The following is a 14,985-nucleotide window of genomic DNA, read 5'->3' on the forward strand; positions in this document are numbered from 1 at the left end:
TGAGACAGAGAGAGACAGAGCATGAACGGGGGAGGGTCAGAGAGAGGGAGACACAGAATCTGAAACAGGCTCCAGGCTCTGAGCTGTCAGCACAGAGCCCGACACGGGGCTCGAACTCATGGACCGCGAGATCATGACCTGAGCTGAAGTCGGCCGCTCAACCAACTGAGCCACCCAGGCGCCCCGCTCCTGATCACTTTTTAATAAAAGCTCTTCAAATCATGTCAACCATTTAAACATGTATAATAATACTAGTTCAGTTTTACATGTTTGTAGAAACAATTATGTTAATGTGAAAATAAGTAATTTAGAATTATGACTGAAGTGAGCGTTTGCCTGTTGCTATTATACATTTTTTTTCTTGCATATGTTTTTACACTGTCATGTACCTCCTAACCTACCCCGCGACATCCACTTCTGAAAACATATATTCAGGTACAACGTATTGAGATGCATACTGTCTGGTGCTGTTTAACAGGAAACATTTATTAAGAGCCTGCCATGTATGAGGTACTGATGTCACTGATTAGTCATCCAGAGGTACCAGCGTGATGAACCTGTTTTCTCTGTGTCATTCAGAGTAATAGTTTGTATTGAAAACGACTTTAAATTATGTTTAAACTGGCCTTGCAGACAGCACTAATGGCCTTTCATTGTCAAATGCAGTGTACATTTTTCTCACCTAATCTTATAGGCCCTATTCATCACATTTTATTTCCTGGTCCCACGTGACACCATTCTTGTATAATTTTCTCCCCACATCTCTGCCTGTTCATTGTTTTTCAGCTTTCCAATGTTTTCTGTCCCCTACACTCACTCTTCCCACCATAATGTCCTATTTTGTGTGATTCCATTCTTTTCCCCTGCCTTTTGTTTGTTTTAAAGCTTAGGTGACTTCAAAGTCCAGTGGTAGACTGTGTCAGGAGTTTTAGCCCAGATCTTGTTCTACACAAGAGCCTACCTAGTCCTTTGATAATTTGATGCAATAAGGCATCACTGGATCAGTAACTTCCCCCTGCCCCCCAGCGTTTCCCCTCCTGTATTTTCTGTTAGTAAGTGGCACCACCATCAACTGGAGGGCCTCAGGCACAACCACCCCTCACACTGGTCACTGAGCTTCTTCTATTCCATAAATTACGCAGAGCTGTCCTCTCTGAAATGTCACTTACTACTTCTCACAGGCATCCTTGCCTTGATTTTTAACCTCATCTGGCCTATCTTTCATACCATATTGCCAGAAAGTTTTCTAAAATCTGAGCATGAACATTCCCCTGCTTAAAAACCATACACGTACAGCCTACCCCGTTCAGTTCGCAAGATGTTTCCCATTTGGCTGTTCCCTGCCTGCTTCTTCAACCTGGTCTCCTGCTCCGGACTGTGCCAGCACCTAAGATACCATGTTGTTACCCCTTGCTCTGGGCTTTTACCCTGGCTCTTGTTTGCCTGCTTTACAAACAAGCAGGCAATTCCTATTTGGCCTTGAAGAATCCAGTTCAACTCTGCTCTTTCCAAAAGCTTTTTTTGAATGTTTCCTCTATCAAGCAGACCGTATTCTTCCAGGCCCTGCTACTGTCATTCAACTATAACTTCCCTTAGTTTTCATGCACTCAAAACCTGATGCAGAGCAAATGCTCAAGAAGTGTTCATCTGAATATATTATATCCAGAACTTTTGCTGTGAGCTTCTGGTAACCACAGACTTTTGAAAAGGGAGAAAGTAGGGATAATTTCAGGAGACTAGGGCAATTGGGTGAACTCTAATCTCCCCATCCTTGGGATGTCCTTCAACTCTGGGGCGATTGAATTGGAGCAAAGGGAAGAGAGGTGTCCTCTAGGATCTGGTGTGAAAGGTGGTTTGGACCGGTCCAGAGCCCAAGTCCTTTCAGGTCCGGAGTCACAAAAAGGGTGGACAGAGTTTCCCTAGCGACGGGAGGAGGGCGTGGTCCCCGGCCCGCGCGGGTGGGCCTGCGGGCGGGGTGTTGGAGTGAGTGTCCCGCAGCGGCCGCCTGGCAAGTCTGCGCTAGCCGGATGCAGCTCCTCCCACCTTCTGCCCGCGTGGGGACCAAGTAAGGCCGGGGTGGGGGTGGGGGTGGACGCTGGCGGGCCAAAGGCTCTGGGGCTGTGGGGAAAGAATGTGGTGCGGAGCGGGGTCAAGGGAGGTGCAGAGCAGAGAATGCATGTAGTAGAAGTGTGGTCAAAGGAGAGAGAGAGGCTGAGTGTGAGCGCGGACTGGAGGAAAGTGCTCTGAACCGCTCTGTCCTCACAACCCAACGTGGATACAGTTTCCTCCTAACAGAATGTTGCATCGCTGACCTGGGCTGAATGCGTCGTGGAGAGAGGTGGATTTTAGGGAGCTCATAAGACCTCTCCTGAAATCGCTTCCAGCCCTGGCCTCAACAACGTGGGGCACAAAATTTCTTCCCCTTTTATTTATCTTCACGTCCTGGCTGGTCCTCCTGGAGGTCAAAAGTGAGCCCACGACCCCACGCCTCACGTGGACGCCCTAGGATCTGGCTGACACGAGCCTATTCTGACCCTGCCTGCCTCCGTGCTCAGCCAGAGCCCAATGCAGGGCGACTCAAAGCGGTGGGTGGATCGTACGTCCAGAGCAACGCTTTCCTTTTGGTGATACTTGCCACTCCAGGGTGATGCTCCTTTTAGCAAATATTTTCCCCAAAAGAGGGATGAAGAATACAAAATTTGGGTTTTTAAAAAATCTGATTTAAGTTGATTTGTGCTACTTGCTACGTTTGAAATGTCCATCAGTCAATTCAGGGCTTAAGTAACTTGTGACCCCTCAGACCTGTTTTAAAATGACTGATGGTCAAAAGTGCAAGGCCATTTATAGAAAGTTCAGACTATGAAAGGACAAATGGGTCCTTTGTTGCCAGTCTTGCTTGAGGGACTTCATCATTTATGTGTGTTGGGTACGTAAAATCGAGGCGTTCTAAGGAATTCTCCAAACCTGGACTCTGCTAATTGGTCTGTTATTTCCCTTGTCTGTTTTAGTCCTTACCAAGAGGGTAATGATAAACCTGAAGGTAGTCTCTAGTAGTGTGCCAGCCATTCTTTGACTTCGCCTTCCCCAACTCTTGGCTAGAAAGATACTTCTCAAACCTGCCGAGGACCCAGTGCTGGGAGTCATTGGTTTTAGCTGATGCCAAATCCAACATGAGTGTGTTGTGATGGCTAAAAAGGGAAAATACTGGTCTAGGCTTCATTAATAGAAATATAGCAAACAGATGAATGATGTAAAGATCTTCCTGCCTGAGTTAGCCCTGATCAGTCCATAACCTAGACTCTAGAAAACCGTAGCCTCTTAAAGCAAGGTCATCAAAAAACTAGACAGTAGAGAGGAATAGTTACAATATAGGTTCTCTCCATCATGCCTGGATGCTGTATCATATGAAGAGGCGTTTGAAATAAGACTCCAGAATGCCTGGAGATGAGTAGGTTCCAGAGAAGCAAAAGCCACTGTTTTGAATATTCAAGAACTCTTGAGTAGAAGAGAGGGTAGATGTGTTCTTTGTTGTTCTGCAGAAGATAACAAGTATCAGTGGAGGGTATGTTGTTCAATATCATTTCTTCCAACCAACATTTGCTGGGCACCAATCATATGTATCAGCAGCTGGATGAGAAATGAGTTGCCTGGATGAACAGTGAGCTCTGTCAGAAATATTCAAGCAGAGACTGAGTGATTGCCAGGGATACCCTAAGGAGGATTTCTCCCAGGCAGGAAATGGATGAATGGCCTCTAAAACCCCTTCCAGCTCTGAGAGTCCACAGACCATGAAGGGTTTCAAGGATAATTGCAAAGGGACCCGAAGAGTTCTCTTTGCAGAAGTGACAGTAAGTTAAATGCATTAAATACATTGTCTCTTGTTCACAGAAATGCAAAGGGAGTGCCTGCAAAGTTCTTCACTGCCACAATTTCTGCCCCAAAGGTAGCTCTCCAGGGCATAAAGAACTAGCTACTGAACAGCTGCAGTAAAAATACTAAAACCATACCAGGTAAATCTCAAAAGATATATATCCTTTCTGGGCATCGAAGATTGGTGTACATAGATAATGCATTATGTATAAAATACTGTGTCTGCAGTCCACTGTTTATGGGTCTGTCATGCCCACAAGACTGAACTCCATGAAAGCAAGGATTCTGTTCTATTTATCTCTCAATCCCCCATGCTTAGCACAGTTTCTGACATTCAGATGGTGATTTCAAATTTTTTTGATGAATTAATCTAAACTGTCTTAGATTTCTCTTTCTTCAGAACATTTGTACAAAGGCCTTTCAGTAGACAAGTCATTGTCCATACCCCTATGAAAAATATAAAAAATAAGATAAAGCAAAATAAAACAAAATCCAAGTTCATCATTCGTACCCCCAAGAGATTCACAATCAAGATGAGATGAAGTGTCTACCCCTAAAATAATTAACAATAAAGTTGTTGATCAAGTAACACAAGCAAAAATGCTGAAATCCAGAGGAAAGAGATGGGTATATAAGCTGGAGAGGTAGGGAAACTGATCTTCATGTAAAATAATAGGAGTAATTTTTAAGTTTTAGTTTCAGTTTTCAAAGCAATATTTACTCTAGCTCTGAGATGAATTTATTTGTTTTCTCTAATCCTTCATGCAACAGTTGTAAACAAGCTGTAAAACATACTCTACATAGTTCACCACTTATTTTGAGGATAAAACATGGTATTTGTGAAGCTTTGAGTGTGGACTAAGTGTCATGGATTAAATGGAAGTTAGATTGAATGCATTCTTAGGGGAAAAATGGCACAAAATAGTCTTTGAGAACCACAGAATTATTCAAAGTCACAATAGAATTTTTCCCCCAATCTGACAATATTTAATAAAGTTAGAATCAAAGAAGCTTAGAACTGAAAGGGACATCAGAAGTCATCTGGTCCAGTCTTACAAATCTTACAAATGGGGAAACTGAGTCTCGAGAAGGCACATGACTTGCTCAGAATCTGTCTGGGGGCAGCACTGAGATGAGACTCCAAGATCCCTCAGCATCTTCTTCAGGTCTTTGTGTAGTCTTCACCGACAGGGCACCTGAAGCTGAAATGAAGAAAAAGCTCCACTTGCCAGGAGAGAGGCACGTGGACTTGTATGGTGTCCCACATCCTTGGGAAGTAGATGGAGGGAACATTTGATACAGAGCCCTGGCAGAAAGAATTATATTCATTCTTCCCCAGTGTTCAGATTTTACAACCTCCACATCAGATTGATGGCCCAAATTCTACCGGTTCTGTCCCCCAAATTATCCCAGGTTCCCACTTGCACTCTGTCCTACTATCATTGCCTTGGTTGAGGCCCGCATCATGTCTTGCCTAGATGCTCCAGACAGCTTCCTACTTGAGCTCCTCCAAACCTTGCTCCATGGCATTGCCAGAGAGATGATCCTAAAGTACAAGTCTGATTTTTTCAGGCTTAGAATAAACCATGCAACCCTTTCTTTACAGTCTAACCAGCTCTCTGGCCCTCCACCAGCAATGTCCATGTACTCACACTTTCTGGAGAAGGCACTGCTCTTTCATACTTTTTGTCCCTACACAGTCTTCTCCAACTGCCCCGACTCCATTCCTGTCCTGTTTATTCCGCAAGGACAATTCTACTCTGCTTAAGTGCAGAGGCTTCCTCAGCTCTTCCAACAGATGTTAGTCATCCCTGGAAGTGTGCTCCATTAGCTCTTTGCACAGGCCTCTATTAAAGCCATGATCACGTGCATTGTAATGATCATGTACGTTGTAATGTCCATGTGTCTCCCCTCCTAGATTACAAACTCTCCTTGAGGGCAGAGGCCATGTCTGGTTTGTCAGAGGAATTATCTCAGCAATGTTTGTAGAAATGAAAGAAGGAAGGGAAGAAAGAAGGGACATTATGATCATTTGAAGAGAAGCAACTATTACTTTTTGTTTGCTTTTGCATAGGACTTTTAGATCAATCAATCAATTAATTAATTACATGCAAGTTAGTTAGCATATAGTGCAATAATGGTTTCAGGAGTAGATTCCAGTGATTCATCCCCTATGTATAACACCCAGTGCTCACACCAACAAGTGTCTTCCTTAATGCCCCTTACCCATTTAGCCATTCCCCCCACCCCCAACCCCTCCAGCAACACTCAGTTTGTTCTCTGTATTCAAGAGTCTGTTATGTTATGTCCCCCTCCTTGTTTTTATATTATTTTTGCTTCCCTTCCCTTATGTTCATCTGTTTTGTATCTTAAAGTCCTCATATGAGTGAAGTCATATGATATCTGTCTTTCTCTGACTAATTTTGCTTAGCATAATATCCTCTAGTTCCATCCAAATGGCAAGATTTCATTCTTTTTGATTTGATCTAGTTGCAAATGGCAAGATTTCATTCTTTTTGATTGCTGAGTAATACTCCATTGTATATATATATGCCACATCTTCTTTATCGCTTCATCCATCGATGGACATTTGGGCTCTTTCCATACTTTGGCTATTGTCGATAGTGCTGCTATAAACATTGGGGTACCTGTGCCCCTTCAAAATAGCACACCTGTATCGCTTAGGTAAATACCTAGTAGTGCAATTGCTGGGTCATAGGGTAGTTCTATTTTTAATTTTTTGAGGAGCCTCCATACTGTTTGCATAGGGCTTTATTTATTTATTTATTTATTTATTTAATTTATTGGCAAATTGGTTTCCATACAACACCCAGTGCTCATCCCAACAAGTGCCCTCCTCAGTGCCCGCACCCACTTTCCCCTCTCCCCCATCCCCCATCAACCCTTAGTTTGTTCTCAGTATCCAAGAATCTCTTATGGTTTGCCTCCCTCCCTCTCTGTACCTTTCTCTCCCCCTTTTCCTCCCCCATGGTCTTCTGTTAAATTTCTCAAGATCCACATATGAGTGAAAACATATATAGTATCTGTCTTTCTTTCACTGACTTATTTCACTTAGCATAATACCTTCCAGTTCCATCCATGTTGCTGCAAATGGCCAGATTTCATTCTTTCTCATTACCAAGTAGTATTCCATTGTATATATAAACCACATCTTCTTTATCCATTCGTCAGTTGGTGGACATTTAGGCTCTTTCCATAATTTGGCTATTGTTGGAAGTGCCACTATAAACATGGGGGCACGAAACAGGAACCCTCTTGCACTGTTGGTGGGAAGGACTTTTTTTATATTGTGTGTGTGTGTGTGTGTGTGTGTGTGTGTGTGTTAAAATTAAAGTCCCCAGCACCCTCTCTCAGCTCTGTCCCTCAAAGGTAATTAACTTTATGGTTTAATTTTCTATATTGCTCAATATGCCTGTGTAAAGTCATGCAGACATCTTGGTTTTTCTTAAATAAATATGGAATCATTCATATTATTCTGTTTTATTCAATATATTACAGGCATACATAGAAATTTGCTTCATTTTTTTAAATGATTGCATCATAGTCTATAATACATATTGCTGCATTTTTAAACTTCTCCTTATATAGAGACAAGTAATTTCTGATTTTCCAACTGCAAGAACAGTGGACGTGACTTGTCTTCAGTCCTCTGAATAATTTAAAATTGTGATGCTGTCACTATTATAGTGTCTGTAAGAACCTAAACAATGTAATGGTAGGCAGAAGCCAGGATAACATTTGCGCTGATTCCCTTTCTGTCCTTATTCATATATTCCCGATTCCCTTGGCTCTTGCTAGAGTTGGAGGCTGACAAGGGACTTCCAAGGGACACAAAGCAGAGTTCCAGCATCCGTCTGCTTGTGGAACAGGTGTGTAGCAGTGGCATGAGAGCCTCTAAGACTCTTCCACTCACATAAATCACCACTTTGACTAGATGCCATAAACTTAAGTTGAATTAGTTCTTCCTCTTGCAGCGAGTTCATTATTCATGGAGCTGTGCCCTGAGTAAAGAAGGTGCAAAAATGGCTAAATGAGATCCAGGGAAAGCATTTCTACCAATTGTCCTTTTTTTCTTTTTCTATAGGCATTCAGCTACCAAGTAACTGCTAATGTATGTATCTTTCAGAGTGTAAGGTGTGTGTGGCAAGAGAATGTCTTACTTTGCAGTGAGCTAGAGGAAATGGGTCTTTTTTGTTTGGTGTCCTAAACTGCTGGCCACATTATTAGCTCATCTTTCTTCCTTGGTTGCCGTCTCCCTCTGCTCTGAGCACCCAAAGTCTCATGCCAAGACGCCCCCTCTCCTGACATCATCAGTCACCAGAAGGGAAACAAAAGGAGTAACAGAGACTCAGTCACTGTTTCAGGCCCGCCACCTACTTCTGTCTCCAAGCCTGCCCTGTGTTCTTCCCGCCTTGGGTGTTGGGGCCATTACTGACACTTTGCTCCTACTGCCAATTTTCTTTCTACCCTTCCTCCTGTAGGACTACAATGGATGCTAAAAAGCCAAGGAAATGCAGTTTAACATCCTTCCCAGTTTTGAAAACAAGAAAGAAACAGTATGTCAACCCTGTGAAGGTAAAAATCCTTGAATTTCATTTGGGGAGTAGGGGTATCATTATGAAGACTTGGGGACCCTGGACCCAGTGGTGGCCACTGTGCCCCAAGCACCTCTGATGACAGTGTGAGGGGAAGGGAACTGTGGGGGGACCAGGCTGGTTGGTAGAGCCAGGTCTGGGCAGGCTTGGAGGGAAATTGGCTACAGGGCCAGAGTGTAGTGTCATGAACTCCAGAACTGCAGGGCCTTCATCGAACGGGTAGCCTGAGGCTATGTCTCTTCTACAGTGTCTTGTATTGCGCTCCGTATTTCTGGAACCACACTAGAAGTGTCCCAGAATGTTCCAAACATGTATGCAAGAAATTTCCAGAAAACGTCTGTGTGTGTGTGTGTGTGTTCCCTAACACAGACATGGTGCCTTCCTTTTTACCTCAAAACTAGTAAAATGCTACAGCACTGAAGGTAATTTTGTGATGTGGTGACTTTGTGATCACAAGATCTACTTCTAAATCAGGCGTACTTTTTCATCTAATGCCCTCAGTTTGAATTTCACACTTTCCTCAAAAGATCGTATTATTTGGGGTCCTTGCTCTGAAAATTCTGTGGCAAACGAGTCCGGGGCATTAGGTTTGACCTTGAGTCCTGTTCGTGTCAATGCTTTGAAGAACCAGAGTTCAGCAGCCTGTCTGAGGCCTGGTGAAAGTTTTCCTCCCTGTAGATCACACACCACCTCCTTAAAATTATGACTATTAGGTCACCTCCTCCAAGCAGTGTTGCTGATTTAACCCTGGCCTTCTCCCCCTCAGGGTTATAACTCATAAAAATGAATCCTGATGTCCGTTGTTCCCCATCCCTATCCCTGCCATTATCACATACAACAAAACCATTATTTTATAATTCATAGGTACAAAAATTTATTAATACCTAAAACATTTCTTTTGACAAAGCAAAAAATAATATTTAATTTAAAATAGTAAATCTACATCAAACAGGATAATAAAGACAACATTCTGTTCACATTTAAAACTATTATACAAACAGAATGGTCTTGGTCATGACTTAGAAAAATCACCATGAGTTTCACAACTTACATTTGTTTTAATCTGCTTGAGCTCCTGTTTACTGAGTGCTTGGATGACTCTCACGTGAATCTTAGAGGCAAGTACAATTATTATCCCGATTTCTGAGATTCAAGTGAAGTTAATTAGCCATGGCCATAAACCATTGAGTGGCAGATGGAATTCAAATCCATATTCTTTTTTTTTAAGTTTATTTATTTTGAGAGAGACAGAGCATGAGTGGGGGAAGGGCAGAGAGAGAGAGGGAGAGAGAGAATCCCAAGCAGGCTCCAGGCTACCAGTTTGGAGTCCAGTGTGGCTCTTGAACTCACAAACTGTGAGATCATGACCTGAGCCAAAGTTGGACCCTTAACCCACCGAGCCACCCAGAGCCCCAAACCCGTATTCTTAACCACTCTATTCATTGCCTCTTTGCTGAGTCATGTCAACTCTGTTAAATGTTGTCCTATAAAATTCCTTCATATATTTATATTAATTTTAAGGAAAACCTATTCTGCTATAGTTGCCACAACAAGAATTGTCAAAAAAAAATTTAAAAATCATGCTGAATAAAAATTCATTTGTGTTGTATTTTTTGTAACTGCCAGTAATTGACAATACCATTTAGAAATACTGTCTAGGGGCACCTGGGTGGCTCAGTCGGTTAAGTGTCCAACTCTTGATCTCAGCTCAGATCTTGATCTCAGGGTCATATAAGTTCAAGCCCTACATTGAGCTCCATGTTGGGCTCTGCGCTGGGCATGGAGCCTACTTTAAAAAAAATCAATAATAAAAAATACCATCTAAACTTATAACTATTGTCTTTACATTGGTAATTATTCTTATGGGCCATAAATAAATGTCATTTCACCATTTGTTCATTTTCCCCAATGGACTTCTTATCCAGTTGAGCTGAATAGGCTTAAGTAAGGAAATGAAAACAAGTCAATAACCATCCTCAGTACGTGAAATCTTGGGTTTCAGTGGATAATCATATTAATTGGAGGATGAAAAGAAGGAATTATAATCTCTTGACCTAAAAACACATGGAAGATGAGAGTGCTCTGAATCTCAGCCTATCAACTGCCCCAAGCAAGTGTTGGAAAAAATATTTTGAATTTTTGAATGAATTGATAATAATGTATATTTTTTCACAATATTTAATCTTCTAAGTTATAACTATAATATTTATAATAATAATTAAATATTTATTTTAAATATGGATCTTGGTAGTATTTCAGCTAAGGGAGTTTTTTTTTTTTTAGTTTATTTATTTTGAGAGAGAGAGCATGAGTGAGAAAGCAGGGAAGGGACAGAGAGAGAGAGAGAGAGAGAGAATCTGCACTGTCAGCACAGAGCCTGATGCGAGCCTCAAACTCACGAACCTTGTGAGATCATAATCGAAACCAAGAGTGAGCGCTTAACCGACTGAGCCACCCAGGTGGCCCCAGCTAAGAGAGTTTTAAAATGTTGTTTTTAATAATTGATTTCACCTGGATTTAAGATAACAGGGTGATCATCGGATAGTAATGTAGGATGCTTTAAAAAATGCCCCCATTCATTTGACTAAATGTTAAAGAGCCATCTGCCACAGAGAGATCTCTGCAGGAAGTCATTTGCCTTGGATGCCTGTGGAGAGTCCCTGTCCTCTCCACTTAGCTGGCAAAGATCCCAGGGCTCTCACAGTGGCTCCCAATGACACAGGATCTCTCCGCACTTGAGGAAAATGCTCCTGTGTTATAGTTTGTCCTGACTGCCAGCAGAGGGAACATCCTCTGTTCTGGACCACAGTTATCTCAGCTAGCAGGTTGGATGATATCTGGCTCTTCCGTAACTCTGTTCATAGAAAACGTGTTGCCTAACGGCCAGCTTCTGGGCCTGGAGGACCTAGCAGCACTCCGGGGTCTCTCTTAGACCATTTAGGAGTAGAACCTGGGAGAAGTCTGGGGAAGGGAACTCTGTTAATATAGAGTGTTACTTTACAGCTTTTCTGACAGTTGATGAATAGGAGCTACAAAGGACTTCCTAACTAAGCCCTCTAAAGATACATTTTCTATTTTCAGCACTGGAAGAACAGGTTCTGTTATTTATCCTCTATCCTTCCAGTCACTTGATTTCTGAGTACCACCTCCTTAGACAAGCCTTCCTCAACACCCTTTCTAATTATATTCTGTATTTGTTTGTGTACTTGTTTACTGTCTGCCTTGCCCTGTGGAACTACACTGACCAATAGTGCAGCCACTGGCCATGTAAGGCTACGGAGCCCTTGACATGGGTCTTGTCCAATTGGAGGTATGCTGCCATTGTGAACGATACACACCATGTTTCACAGACTTGGTGTGAGGAAATGAATGTAAAGTACTTTACTGATAACTTTTTATAATTGGGTGGGTTTTGTAGCATGTTAACACCTTGATAACACTGTAAAAATTTTTATACTGATTACATGTTAAGGTAGTGTTCTGCAAATGATGTGTCAAATAAAATACATAACAATTAATTTCACCTGTTTCTTTTTACTTTTTTAAATGTGGCTACCAGAAAATTTAAAATTTCACACGTGGCTTGAATGATGTTTCTATTGAATAGTGCTGTTCTTGAACAGAAGTGCTATAACAGCATAGATATTGTTTGTCTGGTTCAGTGCTAAATGCCTGGAACCTAGGACAGTGCCTCACACAGATTAAAACTCAATGTGTACTTGTGGAATAGAAACTAGGAAAGTGTTTATTTTTTCCCTCTACAATTATTTATTGAGTGCCTACTCATTCCAGGCACTGTTCTAGGTGCTGGGGATGTGGAGAACAAAACAGATCAAAACAAAACAAAACAAAACAAAAAACAAAACAATCCCATCTCTCCTGAAGCTTAAAATTGGAATTCTTTATAGAAAGGTCAGATGTTGTGGGTTAATGCCGAGAATGGTACAGACCAGCCCTTATTTTCCTCATCAGTGAGAGCTGAGATGGAATTAGACCAGTAGTTCTCAATATTGATTGGATATTTAAAAATCACTTGGGAAAGGTATTTTTTTTTAATTTTTTTTAACGTTTATTTATTTTTGAGGCAGAGAGACAGAGCATGAATGGGGGAGGGACAGAGAGAGAGGGAGACACAGAATCGGAAGCAGGCTCCAGGCTCCGAGCCATCAGCCCAGAGCCTGACGCGGGGCTCGAACTCACAGACCACAAGATCGTGACCTGAGCTGAAGTCAGATGCTCAACCGACTGAGCCACCCAGGCACCCCACTTGGGAAAGGTTTTAAAGGCCACTGAAATCAGAATCTCTTGGGATCATGAACACTTTTTTTTTTAAAGTTCTTTTCTATCATGTGGGGACAGATGTCTATTTAGACACCAGCTATGAGGCCTTGGTTAGATTGTTAAGGCTCTTTCTTGGTTGTGAAACTTGGTATAGTTATTCCTACAAACCCCCTCTCCCGTTGCGGTGGAAATTAAGAGATAAGAGGATGAGCTTGCCGGTGGAGGGCCATTCAATATTGATTTCTTTTACCTTCCCTCCTCTTCATTGAACAGAAAGGGTTTCCTGTAGCAGACAGACTTAGTAATGAGTCTTCCACAGTGAAAAAAGATCTGAGGGTTTACACCATCTCATTTCTTTATTGGTGCTCCATAGGAAAAACAAGCATTCTGACCATTGGGTATTGCAAAGAAACAGAAGTCACAGTCGATTATAGCTGAAGAGAGAAAGAAAGCCAACACATCCATTCCCAAAGGAGAGTGCTTACTTACTTTTTCCCATTTTCTCATTGGGACCCATGCTTCCTTCTGAGATCTACATAATAAGTACCAGTTCCTTTGTTTTGCATTCCCATTGGTGCTCTTGGTTTGGAGAGAGAAAGACTGCAGGTTGCCTTCTGTTGCTGTGACAAGGAAGTGAAACAGGCAGACATGGAGAGTTTCTCTGAGTATCAGAATTATTCAGACTGAATAGGCAACTTCCATTGAAAGTGACATTGGAGGTGGAGATATGGATATGTTAGAAATACGACCTCCTCCCCTATGTATGTTTAGCCTTTTACCTTTGCTTCTTTCAGCAATATTGAGGCAGTTATCACCCCCACTTTATAGAGGAGGAAACTGAGATACAAAGAGATTAGATTAAGCAAGTTACCTAAAACCATTCTGCTAATAAAAACTGAAATCGGGATTCAGATTTTATCTATAATTCATTAATGCTTTTTAAAAATTATTATTAAGTATTGAATATATAAAAGAATATTTAAGTATGTGTGTAGGGTGTAAAGAATAATAATGCAATGAACACCCTTGTGGGTATATATTACACAGTTTAAGGAAGTTTAAGGAAGAAGTCTCCTATGTGTCTCTCCCCATCTTACGTTACATTGACCCCTCTGAGGTAACCACTCTTTTACATGTTATTTCATTTCTTTCTCTACATGTTTATAATCCTTCTAAACTATGTATTGTTTAATTTTGCATGTTTTTGGATTTATATACATGGAATCGTGCTGTTCATTTTTTGTTCTACAATCACTTCTCAGGCCCAGTACTAAGTCAGCATACCCTGGTACAGCATCTGGCTTGGATTGATCAGGTCTCCATTCTGATTGCTCAGTGCCTATGTCCCTTAGGTACTGTCCATATCAATCCTTCTGTTCACAGGAACCTGTTTATAAATCAGTTTCACTGCTGTATTCAATTGTATGGGCATATCACACTTCTTGCAGTTTTGCAGGTGATGGCATGTGGTTTTTTGCTGGTTTCTGCTATCAAAAATGGTGCTGCTATGAATGTTGTTGTGCACATCTGCTAGTGCATATATGCAGGGTTTCTAGAGTAGACACTTAAGAGGGAAATTGCTGGGTATCAGGGTATGTAGATACTTAACGTTACTGGATAACGCCAAACTCTTTTCTAAAACATTGGTATCAAAGTACTTTGCGGCCAGCAGTATGTGTGAGTTCTAATGGTTCCTCATCCTTTCTATCACTTGTTATTGTATGGCTTTCTATGTGCTAGTTTGGTAGATGGGTACCAATATCTTAATGTATTTTGATTTGCATTTTGATGATGATTAATGAGATTGAGTCTTTTTTTGTATGTTAATTGGCATTTGTGTTTCCTCTTCTGTGAAGTGCCTGGTTCTGCCTTTTTTGCTTAAATATTTTTTATTAAGTCCATTCATCAAGGTTTAAGTTTCAATTTTTATATATATTTTTTATTTTTCCAAGTTCTAATTTATTTATTTTTAAATCTGGTTATTTGCATGGTAGCTTATATTTTAGTCTTTTTTATTTCTTTAAGCGTATCACACATGATTGTTTTTCAGTTTTTACCTGATAATTTCAGTTTTTGGAGCTTTTGAGGGGGAAGGTTTCTGATTCTGGTATCTATAGTCTCTGCTAGTTCTTACTCACAGTACCTTATTTTTGTGTGTGTCTGTGTGCATGTGTGCTTTGTTTTTGTTTTTAGTTTTACTGTAAGGTTACTAGTCTTA

General features: G+C 41.3%; 1 protein-coding gene across 8 annotated transcripts in view; it reads left to right on the top strand.

The window, feature by feature from the left end:
* Positions 1–1,929: 1,929 nt before the first annotated feature.
* Positions 1,930–14,985, top strand: part of DYRK4 (dual specificity tyrosine phosphorylation regulated kinase 4) — a 52,421-nt gene continuing 39,365 nt past the window's right edge. For 5 of the 8 annotated variants that reach the window (XM_045061277.1, XM_023256697.2, XM_045061280.1 and 2 more), the window contains exons 1-3: positions 1,930–2,065; positions 3,889–4,010; positions 8,373–8,466. In XM_045061277.1, the coding sequence (XP_044917212.1) occupies positions 8,380–8,466 (87 nt within the window). In that variant the 5' untranslated portion in view covers positions 1,930–2,065; positions 3,889–4,010; positions 8,373–8,379. Of the gene's footprint in view, positions 2,066–2,281; positions 2,586–3,888; positions 4,011–7,689; positions 7,761–8,372; positions 8,467–14,985 lie in introns of all 8 variants that reach the window. The other 3 variants (XM_045061279.1, XM_045061282.1, XM_045061278.1) reach the window with 2 other exon arrangements.

Source organism: Felis catus, chromosome B4 (assembly GCF_018350175.1).
Source record: "Felis catus isolate Fca126 chromosome B4, F.catus_Fca126_mat1.0, whole genome shotgun sequence".
Lineage (NCBI taxonomy): Eukaryota > Metazoa > Chordata > Mammalia > Carnivora > Felidae > Felis > Felis catus.